The following is a 13366-nucleotide window of genomic DNA, read 5'->3' as shown; positions in this document are numbered from 1 at the left end:
TGCCTATGTCAGTCTCCCAAAGAACTGGGATTACAGGCGTGAGCCACTGCATCCGGCCTTATTACCTTTTTAAATTCTGCTGTTATCTATAGTTGTACTGCTTTTTTTGGTCATTGTATTATTTGTGTCCTTTTTCTTAATCTAACCAGGGTTTATGTCTTCTTTTAGTTCTTTGAAATCATCTTTGGACTTTTTTGATACTATCTATGTACCTATTTTTATTTCACAGGTATTAGTTCTTACCTGTATTATCTCCTTCTATTTTGTTTGGCTTATTCTGTTGTTAGAGATGTTTTTAGGCCTTTGATTCTTATTTCTTGTTTTGTTTTAGAGGGAGTCTCCCTCTGTCAACCAGGCTGGAGTGCAGTGGCACGATCTCAGCTCAATATAACCTCCACCTCCCGGGTCAAAGCAAGTCTCCTGCCTCAGCCTCTCAATGGCACTACGTTTTCTGATCTTTGTAACACTTACAAAATACTATAAGATATCAAGTAATAATCTATAAAGAATATACATAGCACAATCCCCTTCATGTGGTAAACATGCAACTACATGGTGGCTATACCTTGTACAGAGACTACATCAAACAAGCACAAAAGCAGACTGTAAAGGAACTAAGACATAAACCAGGAAGACTGAGAGAACTCTAAATCAGATTCCTTTTCTAAGCTGGACTGATCCCCTGATTAGAATCTGGACCTCATCTTCAGAATAAAATGCTTTATCTTGCATTCAATGGACTAATATAATAATGTATGATTGTACACAGTTTAAATTTTAAGAGATGGTTGACAGAGAGAAGGACCATGCCTCTAGAAATATAAGCCAATGGGAAGGACTCAAGCCTTGAGGCCCTCAGATGTATTCACATGTAAACTTACATACACATGTATATACAAACACAATCTATAATTGCCAACACCAAAAATGTGTTCTACGAAAAGCCTTGTTATATCCATGTTATTCCTCAACCCATTCCCAGGGCCAAGCCCTGCTATGAATAAAAACATCATTTTTAATTAATAAAACAATTTGTAACAATAACTGGCTTCGCCTTGTAAAGAATATAAATTTCTAATGAGAAAATGTAGAGAGAGAGAGAGAAAATATGTATCCATGATCAGGAAGAGAGCTGACACAGACCAAGTATCCATAATGAGGGAAGAACAGACAGCACAAATCATGTGTTCACAAACGGAGGCAATGTAAATAGAGTCAAGGTGGCCAGAGAATATTTCTTACCTGAGTATCCAAAGGAAATACTGGAGATGGGGCTCAGGTAGATGCCTTTGCCATAGGCTGCTCCATGCAGCTTGCAGGGAAACACCAGGATGAGCAATATGAGCCTGGGCCCTCCCATGGCTATTCATTAGGCAGCCGCAAGGCTTATCCAGCCCTCTGTCCCTCCAGGTACCTTCTCATTCATTCAAATAACCCTAAGCACCTAATCTTGAACAGCCAACTGGCTGAAAAGTGGATGCAGGTTAACCTGCTTGCCTATGAAATACTACGTACTGACACATTGGGGAGTGGGAAATGGTAGAATCACTAAGTCAGTCCCTCAGCATTCATTTTTCTGTCCCAAGGCAGGATGAATGAATAGCCACATAAATTGAAAAGCTCTAATAGATTAATTCATCACAGTGGCTACAATCAGCAATTCCACATTCCTACTTACAGGTACATTTCCATTCCCCAAACAACCAAAAAAAATGCAGCCTGAGGTCAAATACACAACAGCCACATTCTCTATTCATACAGTTCCAACTTCCTCTCTAGGGAAGCCCACAAGACAGGTGAGGCTTGAGGATGCTGAGGCAAAAACAGCTGAGTACTCTAGAGGAGCCTTCCACAAAACTGAGTAGGGAAAGGGGCAGTTGGAAATAAAGGAGAAAGGGGCACAGCCTCACCTGTAGTTTGGTGTAGGATGCATTGACCAGCCCATTGCGCAGGATTGAATGCCAGTTCTCAATATGGGACCCACTGTAAGGCAGGGTAGAATACATGTCTCCTTACGATATGAGGTTCCCAGGAACACTCCCAAGACTGCCATTCCCACCCTTTTCACCCACACAGGACATGAAGATAGACAAGTACGCCTAGTAATGAACATGCACATGGATATGGTCACAGGCACACAAGATGTATGTGTGTGGTTAAACCCTACACCTCTATTTCCAGTCCCCTCCTCTCTTCTGTGCTTCAGCTACTCCCATCCTAAATCCTCAACTGCTGGTTCAGTATTTTCATTTGCCTATTCTCCTGACATTCCAAATTCAATAAATTAATCTGAAAATCAACAAATTTATCACTGACCCCAAATATGGCTTCCAGTTCTGACTTCACGTTCTATTTTAAGAAAAGGGTACCACCACTCCCTATTAGTTCCCTTTAATAACTCCCTTTCTTCCTTCAACATATCAATATTATTTAAAAAAAAAAAAAAAAAAAGGCCAGGCGTGGTGGCTCATGCCTGTAATCCAAGCACTTTGGAGGCCAACGCCGGCAGATCACCTGAGATCGGGAGTTCAAGACCAGCCTGACCAACGTGGTGAAACCTCGTCTTTAAAAACAAAAAAACAAAAAAAAACACCTCCCTTTCTTTCTCTTTCTCTCCTCTCACAATTAGGCATAAATTGTGGATTTTTCCTTCAAAGTAGCTTTCAGATCTGTTCTCTCCAATCTATTTCTTCAGCCACATCTTTTCATGTGTAAAGTCATTTTCCCTCAACTACATCAGAAGTAGTTTGAGAATAAAGACCACGTAATATGTACCTTTTCATCGTCTATAGCACCGACCACAATAGCATTTACTAAATATCTGCTGACTGGTTGATGGACACATGTAACACAAACTCATATATCTCAGGGGCATCCTTCTCGATCATCCCCGCCCCCGCACCACCCCCACTGCCCAGCCCCCAGCCTCCTCACTGGAAGGCAAAGGTGCTGCCATAGAGCTTCTTGGCGGTCCGGAACCGAGCCTCCTTGGCAGGAGGGCTGCTCAGCAGGAGGAACTGGTGTGAGGTGTGCATGAACTTCAGCTGCTGCCCAGGGTGGGGGTGGGATCAGGAAAACAAGAGCAGAAATCGAGATCAGGGAGGGAAAGGTTGTGGATGGGGAAAAAATCAGGCTTGCATTAACCCCACACAAGGGAAATATGCTAAGGCCTAAAGTTGATGGATAAAGCCAAGGAGGCAGATCTAGAACCAATATGGTCAGCTAGCTTACAGCCCCTCCCTGTCCCTCACCAGATATTTAAAGCATTTAGAGGAAGAATGGTCACTTACCCTGCTGAGAGGTAGTTTGACAATGTGTGACCTGTTGCTAGAGATGATCCTGGGAAGAAACAGAGAAAAAAAAAATGAAAAGGACAGAATAATTATGTAGTTAAGCTATCCTGAACAAGCAGGCTTCCTCTGCCTCGGGAGAATAAGCAAGGATTCCTGGGCTCTCTGAATTGTGTGAAATGTCCAGGTCACTATCTGAATATTCCCTGTGGGTGATAATGCTTGTGAATAAAAACGTAAAAGGGAAGCTACTGACCAGACACAAACTAGTTATTGGGTAGTCATACAATCGATGAAAAAAAGGGGTGGGAGGAGGGCTGCTACAAGTAGGGAGTGAAATGGAAAGAACAAAAGAAAGGGCACAAGAGGTCACCTACGAAAAAAGAAAGAACAGAAAAGAGAGGTCTGAATTAGAACGGTAACAATTTATACCTGGGATTTACTCAGATTCAGACCTGGGCTCAGGAGCCATCCTTCCTGAGCTCAAGAGAAAACCTGAAAGCTCTCAGAAATGGAGAGAAAGTTACTGTCTAGGCTGGAAAAAGAAACAGAAAGAACTAGAATGAGGAGTCAAGGACAGACTAAGCTCTATATAGGCTGAACGCAGAGGATACAAGAGAACAAAGACATAAAACACTGAGGGCACAGCAAGAGAGCACTATCTCCCATGTGGATACAGTTTGTTGTTGTCTTTGTTTTTTGTGCCTCATCTATGTACTTATGACGCCACCCAAAATGGTCCATACCTAATTATTCCTCAGACTAACAGAGAGAAAGCTGTTGTACTGAGGAAGTACTGAAGGCTGACTAGGAGGGAGGCAAAGTAGAAAGGGAAAGCTATGCCAGGAAAACAATAGAAATCGAGATCAGGAAGGGATGGCAGCAGGGAACAGTCAAAATCTTGGCTAGAAGAGCACAGCAACAGTGCCTCAAGGCTCTGGACATTCTGTATCATCAAGGAGGCCCACAGACAGGGCAAGGGGATAGTAGGGAGAAACAGACCTCCCTGGATGCATAGCAAACTTATTAACAGTGTTAATTCCCACATTCAAAAGACATAAAAACCTATTGGTATCGATTATAGTTAGTAACAATGCTTAATATTCTAGAAAATCACTGTGAGATGAGTGTTCTCACCAAGAAAAATACATATGAGATAATGCATATACTTATTAGCTCTACTGAACCATTCTACCATGTATACGTATTTCAAAACATGTTGTACACAATATATACTTCTATTTGTCAATTTAAAAAATAAATTATGTAAGGGCCGGGCGCAGTGGCTCAAGCCTGTAATCCCAGCACTTTGGGAGGCCGAGGCGGGTGGATCACGAGGTCGAGAGATCAAGATCATACTGGTCAACATGGTGAAACCCCGTCTCTACTAAAAATACAAAAAATTAGCTGGGCATGGTAGCATGTGCCTGTAATCCCAGCTACTCAGGAGGCTGAGGCAGGAGAACTGCCTGAACCCAGGAGGCAGAGGTTGCAGTGAGCCGAGATCGGGCCATTGCACTCCAGCCTGGGTAACAAGAGCGAAACCCTGTCTCAAAAAATAAATAAATAAATAAATTATGAAAACAAACCGAAAAGGAAAACGAACAACAAAACCTATTGGGAAACATGGAACACCTGAAGAGAACATGAAAACCACGTTGACTGCACATCGTGGCTCACGCCTGTAATCCCAGAACTTTGGGAGGCCAATCGGGAGGATCACTTGAGCCCAAGGGTTCAAGACTGGCCTGGGCAACATAGGGAGACTCCGTTTCTATAAAAAGAAATAAAAAAATTAGCTGGGTGTGGTGGTGCATGCCTGTGGTCCCAGCTACTGGGGAGGCTGAGGTAGATCACTTGGGCACTAGTGGGCAAAGCTACAGTGAACCAGGATCGTATCACTGCACTCTAGCCTGGGCGACAGAGTGAGACCCTGTCTCAAAAAAAAAAGAAACAAACTAAGATTTAAAAAAAATATATATATATATATATATTTTTTTTTAAGAAAAATCATGTCAGAATTTGTGGGATTTTTGTAGGATGTGAGTTATTTTCAAGGCAGGGTATATCAATAAACTCCAAGAAAGAGCGCCACTACTGCCTATAACCTTGGAAAGGATATTGAAACCACCACTAAAAGGTACAGGTTCCATGTGCAGTAACTCCCTCTCTCCCCATAACCCAAGAAGGATGAGCATTCTATCCATACCACTGCAGGAGAGGATGGGCCAGGGGATCCAACTTGTCCATCTGTTTCTTGATTTCCAAATACGAGCCCTGTAAGACAATGGCCATAAGGTTATCTCCCCAGAGAGGTGGGAGCCCTCTGGCGTTCTGCTTTTTACAGAGTGACTATTAGGGTCCAGGGCAAGGTAGATACCAAAGACCACATAGAGGAAAAAGGAGACAGGGTTCCCACCCTCAAGTAGCCCCAGTCAGGCTGGGAAGACTCATAAATAGATGCTTACAAAACAACATCCAGGTGGGTCTCCCTCATTTTATGCAATTCCTACAATCCTAAAAAGTTGATTGTAAATCAAAAAATAAATAAAATCAATGTCCCAGGAAGACTAGACTAAAGAATCCTATGGCAAAATCTTTAAATAAAGCTAAGTTTACGTGTAAATCTCAGCTGTGACATACAAGATTTGCTGAGAAGAGGCCCACCTGTAAATGAGTACAAATGAATGTCTATCCATGCAGATACTGTAGATGAGGAGTGGGGAAGTCTGGTGAGGGACAGCCCTTTTTTCTTTTGCGGAGACTGAGTCTCACTCTGTCACCAGGCTGGAATGCAGTGCTGCAATCTCAGCTCACTGCAACCTCTGCCTCCTGGGTCCAAGTGACTCTCTTGCCTCAGCCTCCCAAGTAGCTGGGACTACAGGCGCACACCATGACGCCCAGCTAATTTTTATCTTTTTCGTAAAGACAGGGTTTCAGGGTTTCACCATGTTGGCCAAGATGGTCTGGATCTCTTGACCTCGTGATCCACCCGCCTCAGCCTCCCAAAGTGCTGGGATTACAGGCGTGAGCCACCGCGCCTGGCCTGGTGAGGAACAGCGTTCACCAAAGGATGATCACTGCTCCATGTGGCTGCCCCACCCTTAGAAGGACAGAACATGTAGGCCTGTGTCTAGTTCCTTACCTCCAAGTCCCTCCGTCCTCCTTGCCCCACCTAACCCTGGGCAGAGGTCTTTCCTTCACTTCTCTAACTCCCTAAGAATTATGGCAAAACATTAAACATGAACAACTTGTAAAGGAATTAGCGGCAAAGGTAAAGACTGAGACACTAAGACTAGAGAATAGAGTAGTAACAGAGCTAACAAAACATAGAACAATTGGGAAGGTTAAAGAGGAAAGACTAAAAAAAGATACAGTGAGTAGCTTCTCTAAATCTTCATCCCACTCCCACAAATTACAAACAGAATAGGACACTTGAGCTGGGCAGGCAGAGGAGAGGGGACAGAGAGAAGACAATACCTGGGTCATCTCCCGAATGGACATCACACTATCCAGAGCTTTCTGAAGCCGCTCATAATTCTTCTTCTGTGGAGAATCAACGGGAAGAGAAAAACCAGATAAAGAAAAGTGGAGGAAAGTAAGATCTGAGGAACAGGAGGGCTAGATGTACAAAAAAAGTCTAGGTCCAAGGAAACAATAGTATGTCATGGAAAGAACATAATGTCAGACAGTTCTGAGGTCACATGCTAGTTCTCTTTTACTAGCTGGGAGTAATACGGTAAGTTACTTGGCCTTTCAAACCTTTAGCATCCCTTTAAGCAAATGAAGATGACAATTCCTATCACCCCCATAGAGATGCTCTGAGGATTAAATAACATATATAAAGAACATGGTACAGTAATAAGTGATGTACTATGCTGGGTACTTGTTATGGTTAATTTTCTGTGTCAACTTGACTGTGCCATGAGATACCCAGACATTTGGTCAACCATTATTTCTTGGTGTATCTGTGAGGGTGTTTCTGGCTGAGATTAACATTTGAATCAGCAGACTGAGTAAAGCAAACTGTCCTCCCTAATGTGGAAGGGACTTACCCAATCAATTGATGACCTGAATAGAACAAATAGGCTGACTCCTCTGCCACCCCCCACCCCCACACTGAGTTTGTAAGTACTCCTCTTGCCTGGTTGCTTGCGTTGGATTATCAGTCTTTGGATTTGAACTAAAAAATATATATATATATTTGGCTCTTCTTAGATGCTGAGCCTGCAGGCTTTCAGACTAGAACTTACACTACTGGCTCTGATTTTTTGGTTTTGTTTGTTTTTGAGGCAGTTTTGCTCTGTTGCCCAGGCTGGAGTGCAGTGGTGTGATCTCAGCTCACCGCAACCTCTGTTTCCCGGGTTCAAGCAATTTTCATACTTCAGGCCCCCACAAGTGCCCACCACCAGGCCTGGCTAATTTTTTCTATTTTTAGTCAAGACGGGGATTCACCATATTGGCCAGGCAGGTCTTGAACTCCTGACTCCACTCAAGTGATCCCTGCCCACCTTGGCCTCCCAAAGTGCTGGGATTACAGGTGGAAGCTACTGCGCCCAGCCCACTCTCTAATTTTTAAGCCTTGGGACTGGGACTAGAACTATACCACTGGCTCTGCTGGGTCTGAAGCTTACTAACTGTAGATGTTGGAACTTCTCAGCCTCCATAATCATGTGAGGCACTTCCTTACAATAAACCTCTTTCTCCCTCTCTCTCTCTCTATATATATATATCTCCTATTGGTTCTGTTTCTCTGAAAAACCCTAATATAGTACTTTACATATATTACCTCTCATTTGTATAATGATCTGCAAAATAAATATTATCCCCCCCCCCTTTTTTTTTTAACAAGCTAAGGAGATTGAAGTTTAGAAAGGTTAAGTGATTTGCCTAATGCCCTTCAACTGGGGAGCAGCAGAACCTCAACTGGAATCCAGCTCTGTCTCCAAAAGCCCTTCTTCCCTATCATAATGTAACTAATATTAATTCCTCTCCTCTTTCTGGGACAAACTCAGCTTTTTATTTACTGAACAGCTAAATCACAGAGTTTAAGAGTTCTGTCCCTTATTCCAAGCCTTGTATATACCAGAATGACAGCCCATAGTCTCCCACAATGTTTTACCATTTTTGTTCCTTAGCCTTGACTTTCTCAAGTAACATACCTTAGGGTTAAAGGCCAGAGTCTTGGGATCAGTGGGGTCCACCACAGAGGGATAAGGCTCAAAGATGATGCTCTTTCTAGGGGACTCCAAAGCCGCCCTACACATGGCCACTAGCAGATCCACCACCTTAGAGGAAAGGAAAAAAACGGGGCAGAAACTAAATGATTTCCCAGTACTGGGAGTCACACAGTATCCAGCATTTCTCTCTGATCTTCTTTTAAAAGGCACATATGTTTAACTCTTTTAAAACAGAAAAACACAGCTCATAAAAATTCAAAAATACCCCAGTAATTAAAGAAAAGAAAAAAGACCATCCTCCTGCCCTCAAACTAATCTCATTCCTCATAGATATGTACTAGTGAGTTTGATGTATATCCTTCCAGATATTTTTCCTATGGAAATATTGTCTTTTCTCTCGCTTTCTCTTTTTTTTTTTTAACTTCTTTTTTTTTTAGACTAGTCAAGTGCAGTAGTGAGAAGGTAGAAAAGAGCAGAACAAAGAGTTCAATTTGTAACTGACTGTGAACAATCGAGATAACTCACTACCTTCAGACCAGCCAGCTTTCTCTCTTTTTTGAAGAGACAGGGGATGACTCTGTCACCCAGGCTGGAGTGCAGTGGTGTGATCACGGCCCACTGCAGCCTCGACCTCTTGAGCTCAAGACATCCTCTCATCACAGCCTCCCAAAGTGCTGGGATTACAGATGTGAGCTACTGTGCTCGGCCCATTATTTTCTCATATGGACAATTTTACTATATATATTGTTGATTTGCTTTTTTATATAACTGTATGTTACAATTGTCTATCCATAAGTAAGAGCTACACAATATTTTCACCCTAAGGACATCTCATAATTTCTTTAACTGGAGCCCCTACAGATGGGATTGTATCCATTTTTCATTTTACAAACAATACTACAGTGGATATCCTTAAATACAAAAGCATTTTTGGAAGTTAAACTCCAAGAATGAAATTGCTGGGTTCCTGTGTCTTTCTTGATCCCAATTCTCTAGCTGCTTTTCCCTCTCCCATACCTCTGCTCCAGTGGCCACCTCCTCTGCAGCTCCGGACATGACGCCCAGTGTGTAGAAGGAGAAGACACACAGTTCACGAGTACAGACAGCTGGCTGAAAGGATATATTAAACAGATGGTGATGGGATGGGGTGTGCAATAAGGTGTAGGCAGAGAGGGACAGTCCTGACCTTGGACAACTCTAAAACAGGGTAGGAATTTGGGGCTCTCTATATCAGGAGAAAACTACGGATAAAGTCTTAAATGAAATGCCTTACTGATAAGTTTGGGAGTTAACACCGTCTCCTCTATGAAGCCTTCCCTGATCGTCCTATGTAGTCAGTAGCTCTCTCTCCTGACTTTTAACACTGTTAATATCTCTTCTATACACTTAATATACATTTTGATTTAAAGTTAAGTGTCTCCCATCAGGACTTGGAGTCCTTGAACACGGCATCATATCCAATCATCTTGGTCAATATCTGATTCCCATTTTTAAATGTTAGGTGGACTCTACCCTAAATAAATATTCTCATATCCTCGCCTCTCTAAACAGTACTGCTGAGATTCGTTTTCTGAGAAAAATCAACAATTTCTAGAGTCTCAGGGAGTACGGACGAAATTTTACCTTGAACACAGACCCAGGAAGAAGGGAATAAAGGAGAGGAGTAAAGGAGACCTGGCTAAGGAAGAGGATCATGGAGTAGGGACCTATACCTTCAGCATAGATCCATTTTGGAAAACATGCTGCTCATCACACACCACACAGTACTCATTCAATGTTGGAATCCTCTGCTCTGCATACTTCATGATCTGGGAAGAGAACAGATTCTAAGTCTTTGGAAGTACAGGCACACATAGATACGAGAAATAATTTCAGCATTTTTTTTCCAGCTACGTACCCTCTACCCTCCCAGCCCCATGACTAAGGTAGAATATATTCTCAGGCTGTGCACTTAAACTGACAGCCTGACTGCAGAGATTAAGACTGTATGGTATAATAAAAATAAGACCATGATGTTTGATTGAGAAGACCTGGGTTAACATACTACCTCTAATACTTAATAGGATACATAACTTTTAGCAGGTCAGTTAACCTGAGCCGTAGTTTCTTCGTTTATATAGCAGAGCATTATTCACCTCATCAGGGTATTGCAAGTGAAATGATTTCCATGGTAAGTATTTTATTTTATTTTTTCATTTTTATTTTTTTAAAGACGGGGTTTCACCATGTTGGTCAGGCTGGTCTTGAACTCCCGATCTCAGGTGATCCGCCCGCCTTGGCCTCCAAAGTGCTTGGATTACAGGCGTGAGCCACCATGCCCAGCCCATGTAAGTATCTTAAAAAAATAAAATGGGTGCTAATGAAACTATTAAAAGTACTTGTAATTATAGGCCGTCCCTCTGAGATAGGAGAGCATTCAGTCCACGATTAGATGGCTGAACGTCCTGAGAAGCCATTGCAACCACCCAGACCAATTAGCCAGTCCATTGGTCAAAACCACAGACAACTCTGTGCTGGGAAGACGGCAAAATCCAGAGCTAATGCAGCAATATCCTAAAGTGGTTTTTTTTTTTTTGGACACCATATAGCTTTTGTGCATAAATCAAGTTGTTCCCATTTTATATGATTTTAGGCTGGTAATGGGGCATACAAGGGCTTTATTCATTTAATGCAGACTTACTGAGTGCCATTATGTACCCATCTCTGTGAAAGGTCTTCTCGATTATGCAATAAAATAAAAGACTGTTTTCTCAGATGTTAAACTTCAATAGATGTGGCATGTTTATAAATTAATAACAATTCAGGGCAGCCCATAGTATGTGGCACACAGGTGCCATATGAAACAAACAAAAAAAAATTGTAACAAGACGAAACAAAAGAAATTAAAAAAAAAAAAGAAAGAAATTGTAGTTCAGTGAAGGGAGACATCACTTCTAGTTAATGCATTGGAGTAATGGCTATTTTATGGAAAAGGTGCCATCTGACTCTTGATGGTAACAGGCAGACATAAGAAATGACATGAACAAAAGTAACAGAGATGCAAAAGTGAAAGCATGCCCAGGGAATAAAGATATTTTAAAACGCAAATGACCAGCTGGGCACGGTGGCTCACACCTGCAATCCCAGCACTTTGGGATGCTGAGGCGGGTAGATCACGAGATCAGGAGATCAAGACCATCCTGGCCAACACGGTAAAAACTGATCTCTACTAAAAATACAAAAATTAGCCAGGCAGCGGGCACCTGTAGTCCCAGCTACTCGGGAGGCTGAGGGAGGAGAACTGCCTGAACCCAGGTGGCAGAGGCTACAGTGAGCCGAGATCACATCACTGCACTCCAGCCTGGGCAACAGAAACAGGCTATATCTCAAAAAACAAAAAACAAACACACACAAAAAAAAAGACCAGAAGTAGCTGAGCAGCAATAGAGGTCTGTGAGGAATATTAACGATCACCTGAGCAAGGGCTATTGAGAATCATAAGGAAATTAGTGTCAATCTCACTCTCATCTCATGTCATATGAGTCTTGCCAGCCACACACTTAAAATCTGCAGTGCCTCACTGCCACTTGATCATAAAGTGGTCTCTAAGTGTTGTCTTTCTAGTAATGCTGTCACTTTCTTGAAGATGGGAGCTATGACTTCTTTCCTTCTACCATTAGTTCTGAAGCAAAGCAATTCAGGAAGTATTTGACGATCTGGGAGGTGTTAGGAGACCAAATGGGTCAGACAACAGGGAAGGGCTTTGGAGTGACGCTTTTGACTTAATTACCTGAACGAGGAATCCATACTCTAGAGTGGGAATGTTCTTGCAGTGACCACTGACCTGGTAAGAGTAAAAAGACAGGCTCCATGAACCTCCTATGAAGCCAATGCCTAGACAGACCTGACTTTTGCTCCTAAAGCAGCTAAATCCCAGCTCAGAATCCCAAAGCTAGAAAGGAGACTTTTAGACATTTTTGCCAAAGTTTCTGGAAAAAGGCTCATCTGTCCTTAACCGTCCTTCAAAGTAGATGTAATAGGTTAGTAAAGTTAGTACATCTCTGGGAGATTCCCATCTGCTTCATGGGCTATCAGAGAAGCTTGACAGACAGTTTAAAGTTTTCTACTGTTAAAAAACATGTTCTCACTGGGTGTGGTAGCTCATGCCTGTTACCTCACATGAAGGCAGGTGGATCACCTGAGCTCAGGAGTTCAAGGATACCCTGGCCAACATGGCAAAACCCTGTCTCTACAAAAATATGAAAAATCAGCCAGTCGTGGCATGTCCCTGTAGTCCTAGTTACTCGAGAGGCTGAGGTAGGAGGATCATTTGAGCCTGGGAGGCAGAGACTGCAGTGTGCAGAGATCGCCACTGCCCTCCAGCCTGGATGACAGAGTGAGACCCTGTCTCAAAAAAAAAGTGTTCCATTCTAATCACTCATGGTACATACCTAGGTTTGATTTATGATGCCTAGACAACCATACCCCCACCCCATTTTGAGAAACTATACTCCCACATTTCCACTCCCACCCTCCTGATAGCCAAGTCAAACACTCCCCAGCCCATGTACCAAAGGAGAGGTCCGTGCTGGGGGAGGGAGGCCCACGTGCTGAGGGCACAGGAGACCTGCCTGGGGGCTGGGAGGGTAGCCAAACACCTCCACTTTGGGGTTCTTCATGGTACAGGAGATAGAACGGTTCATGAGGCGCCCAACCCGAAGCTCTGGTACACCTAGTTTGCCTTTCAGCATGGAGTCCTGTATGATAGGGAAACTGGGAGACCTGGAGAGTGAGAGCAAAGAGAAGTGATAAAACTGGGGATTTACCAAGAGCCCTAGAAGGGGACTAGAGATAAGTGAGCCCTAAGCCAAAAGTTCTAAACCAAAGAAAGACAAACTCATATAGGAGGAAAGTTCC

General features: G+C 42.9%; 1 protein-coding gene across 16 annotated transcripts in view; it reads right to left on the bottom strand.

Moving 5' to 3' along the window:
* Positions 1-13366, bottom strand: part of PARP6 (poly(ADP-ribose) polymerase family member 6) — a 34566-nt gene that overhangs the window by 8358 nt on the left and 12842 nt on the right. For 8 of the 16 annotated variants that reach the window (XM_039468897.2, XM_039468895.2, XM_039468896.2 and 5 more), the window contains 11 exons: positions 13021-13231; positions 12240-12293; positions 10183-10278; positions 9488-9580; positions 8453-8578; positions 6771-6836; positions 5500-5567; positions 3291-3339; positions 2935-3047; positions 1911-1983; positions 1243-1312 (listed from right to left, as the gene is read on the bottom strand). In XM_039468897.2, the coding sequence (XP_039324831.1) occupies positions 1243-1312; positions 1911-1983; positions 2935-3047; positions 3291-3339; positions 5500-5567; positions 6771-6836; positions 8453-8578; positions 9488-9580; positions 10183-10278; positions 12240-12293; positions 13021-13231 (1019 nt within the window). The remainder of the gene's footprint in view (positions 1-1242; positions 1313-1910; positions 1984-2934; positions 3048-3290; positions 3340-5499; positions 5568-6770; positions 6837-8452; positions 8579-9487; positions 9581-10182; positions 10279-12239; positions 12294-13020; positions 13232-13366) is intronic. The other 8 variants (XM_039468900.2, XM_039468901.2, XM_074392705.1 and 5 more) reach the window with 5 other exon arrangements.

This window comes from Saimiri boliviensis, chromosome 2, assembly GCF_048565385.1.
Source record: "Saimiri boliviensis isolate mSaiBol1 chromosome 2, mSaiBol1.pri, whole genome shotgun sequence".
NCBI lineage: Eukaryota > Metazoa > Chordata > Mammalia > Primates > Cebidae > Saimiri > Saimiri boliviensis.
This window is presented reverse-complemented; position numbering and strand designations above follow the sequence as displayed.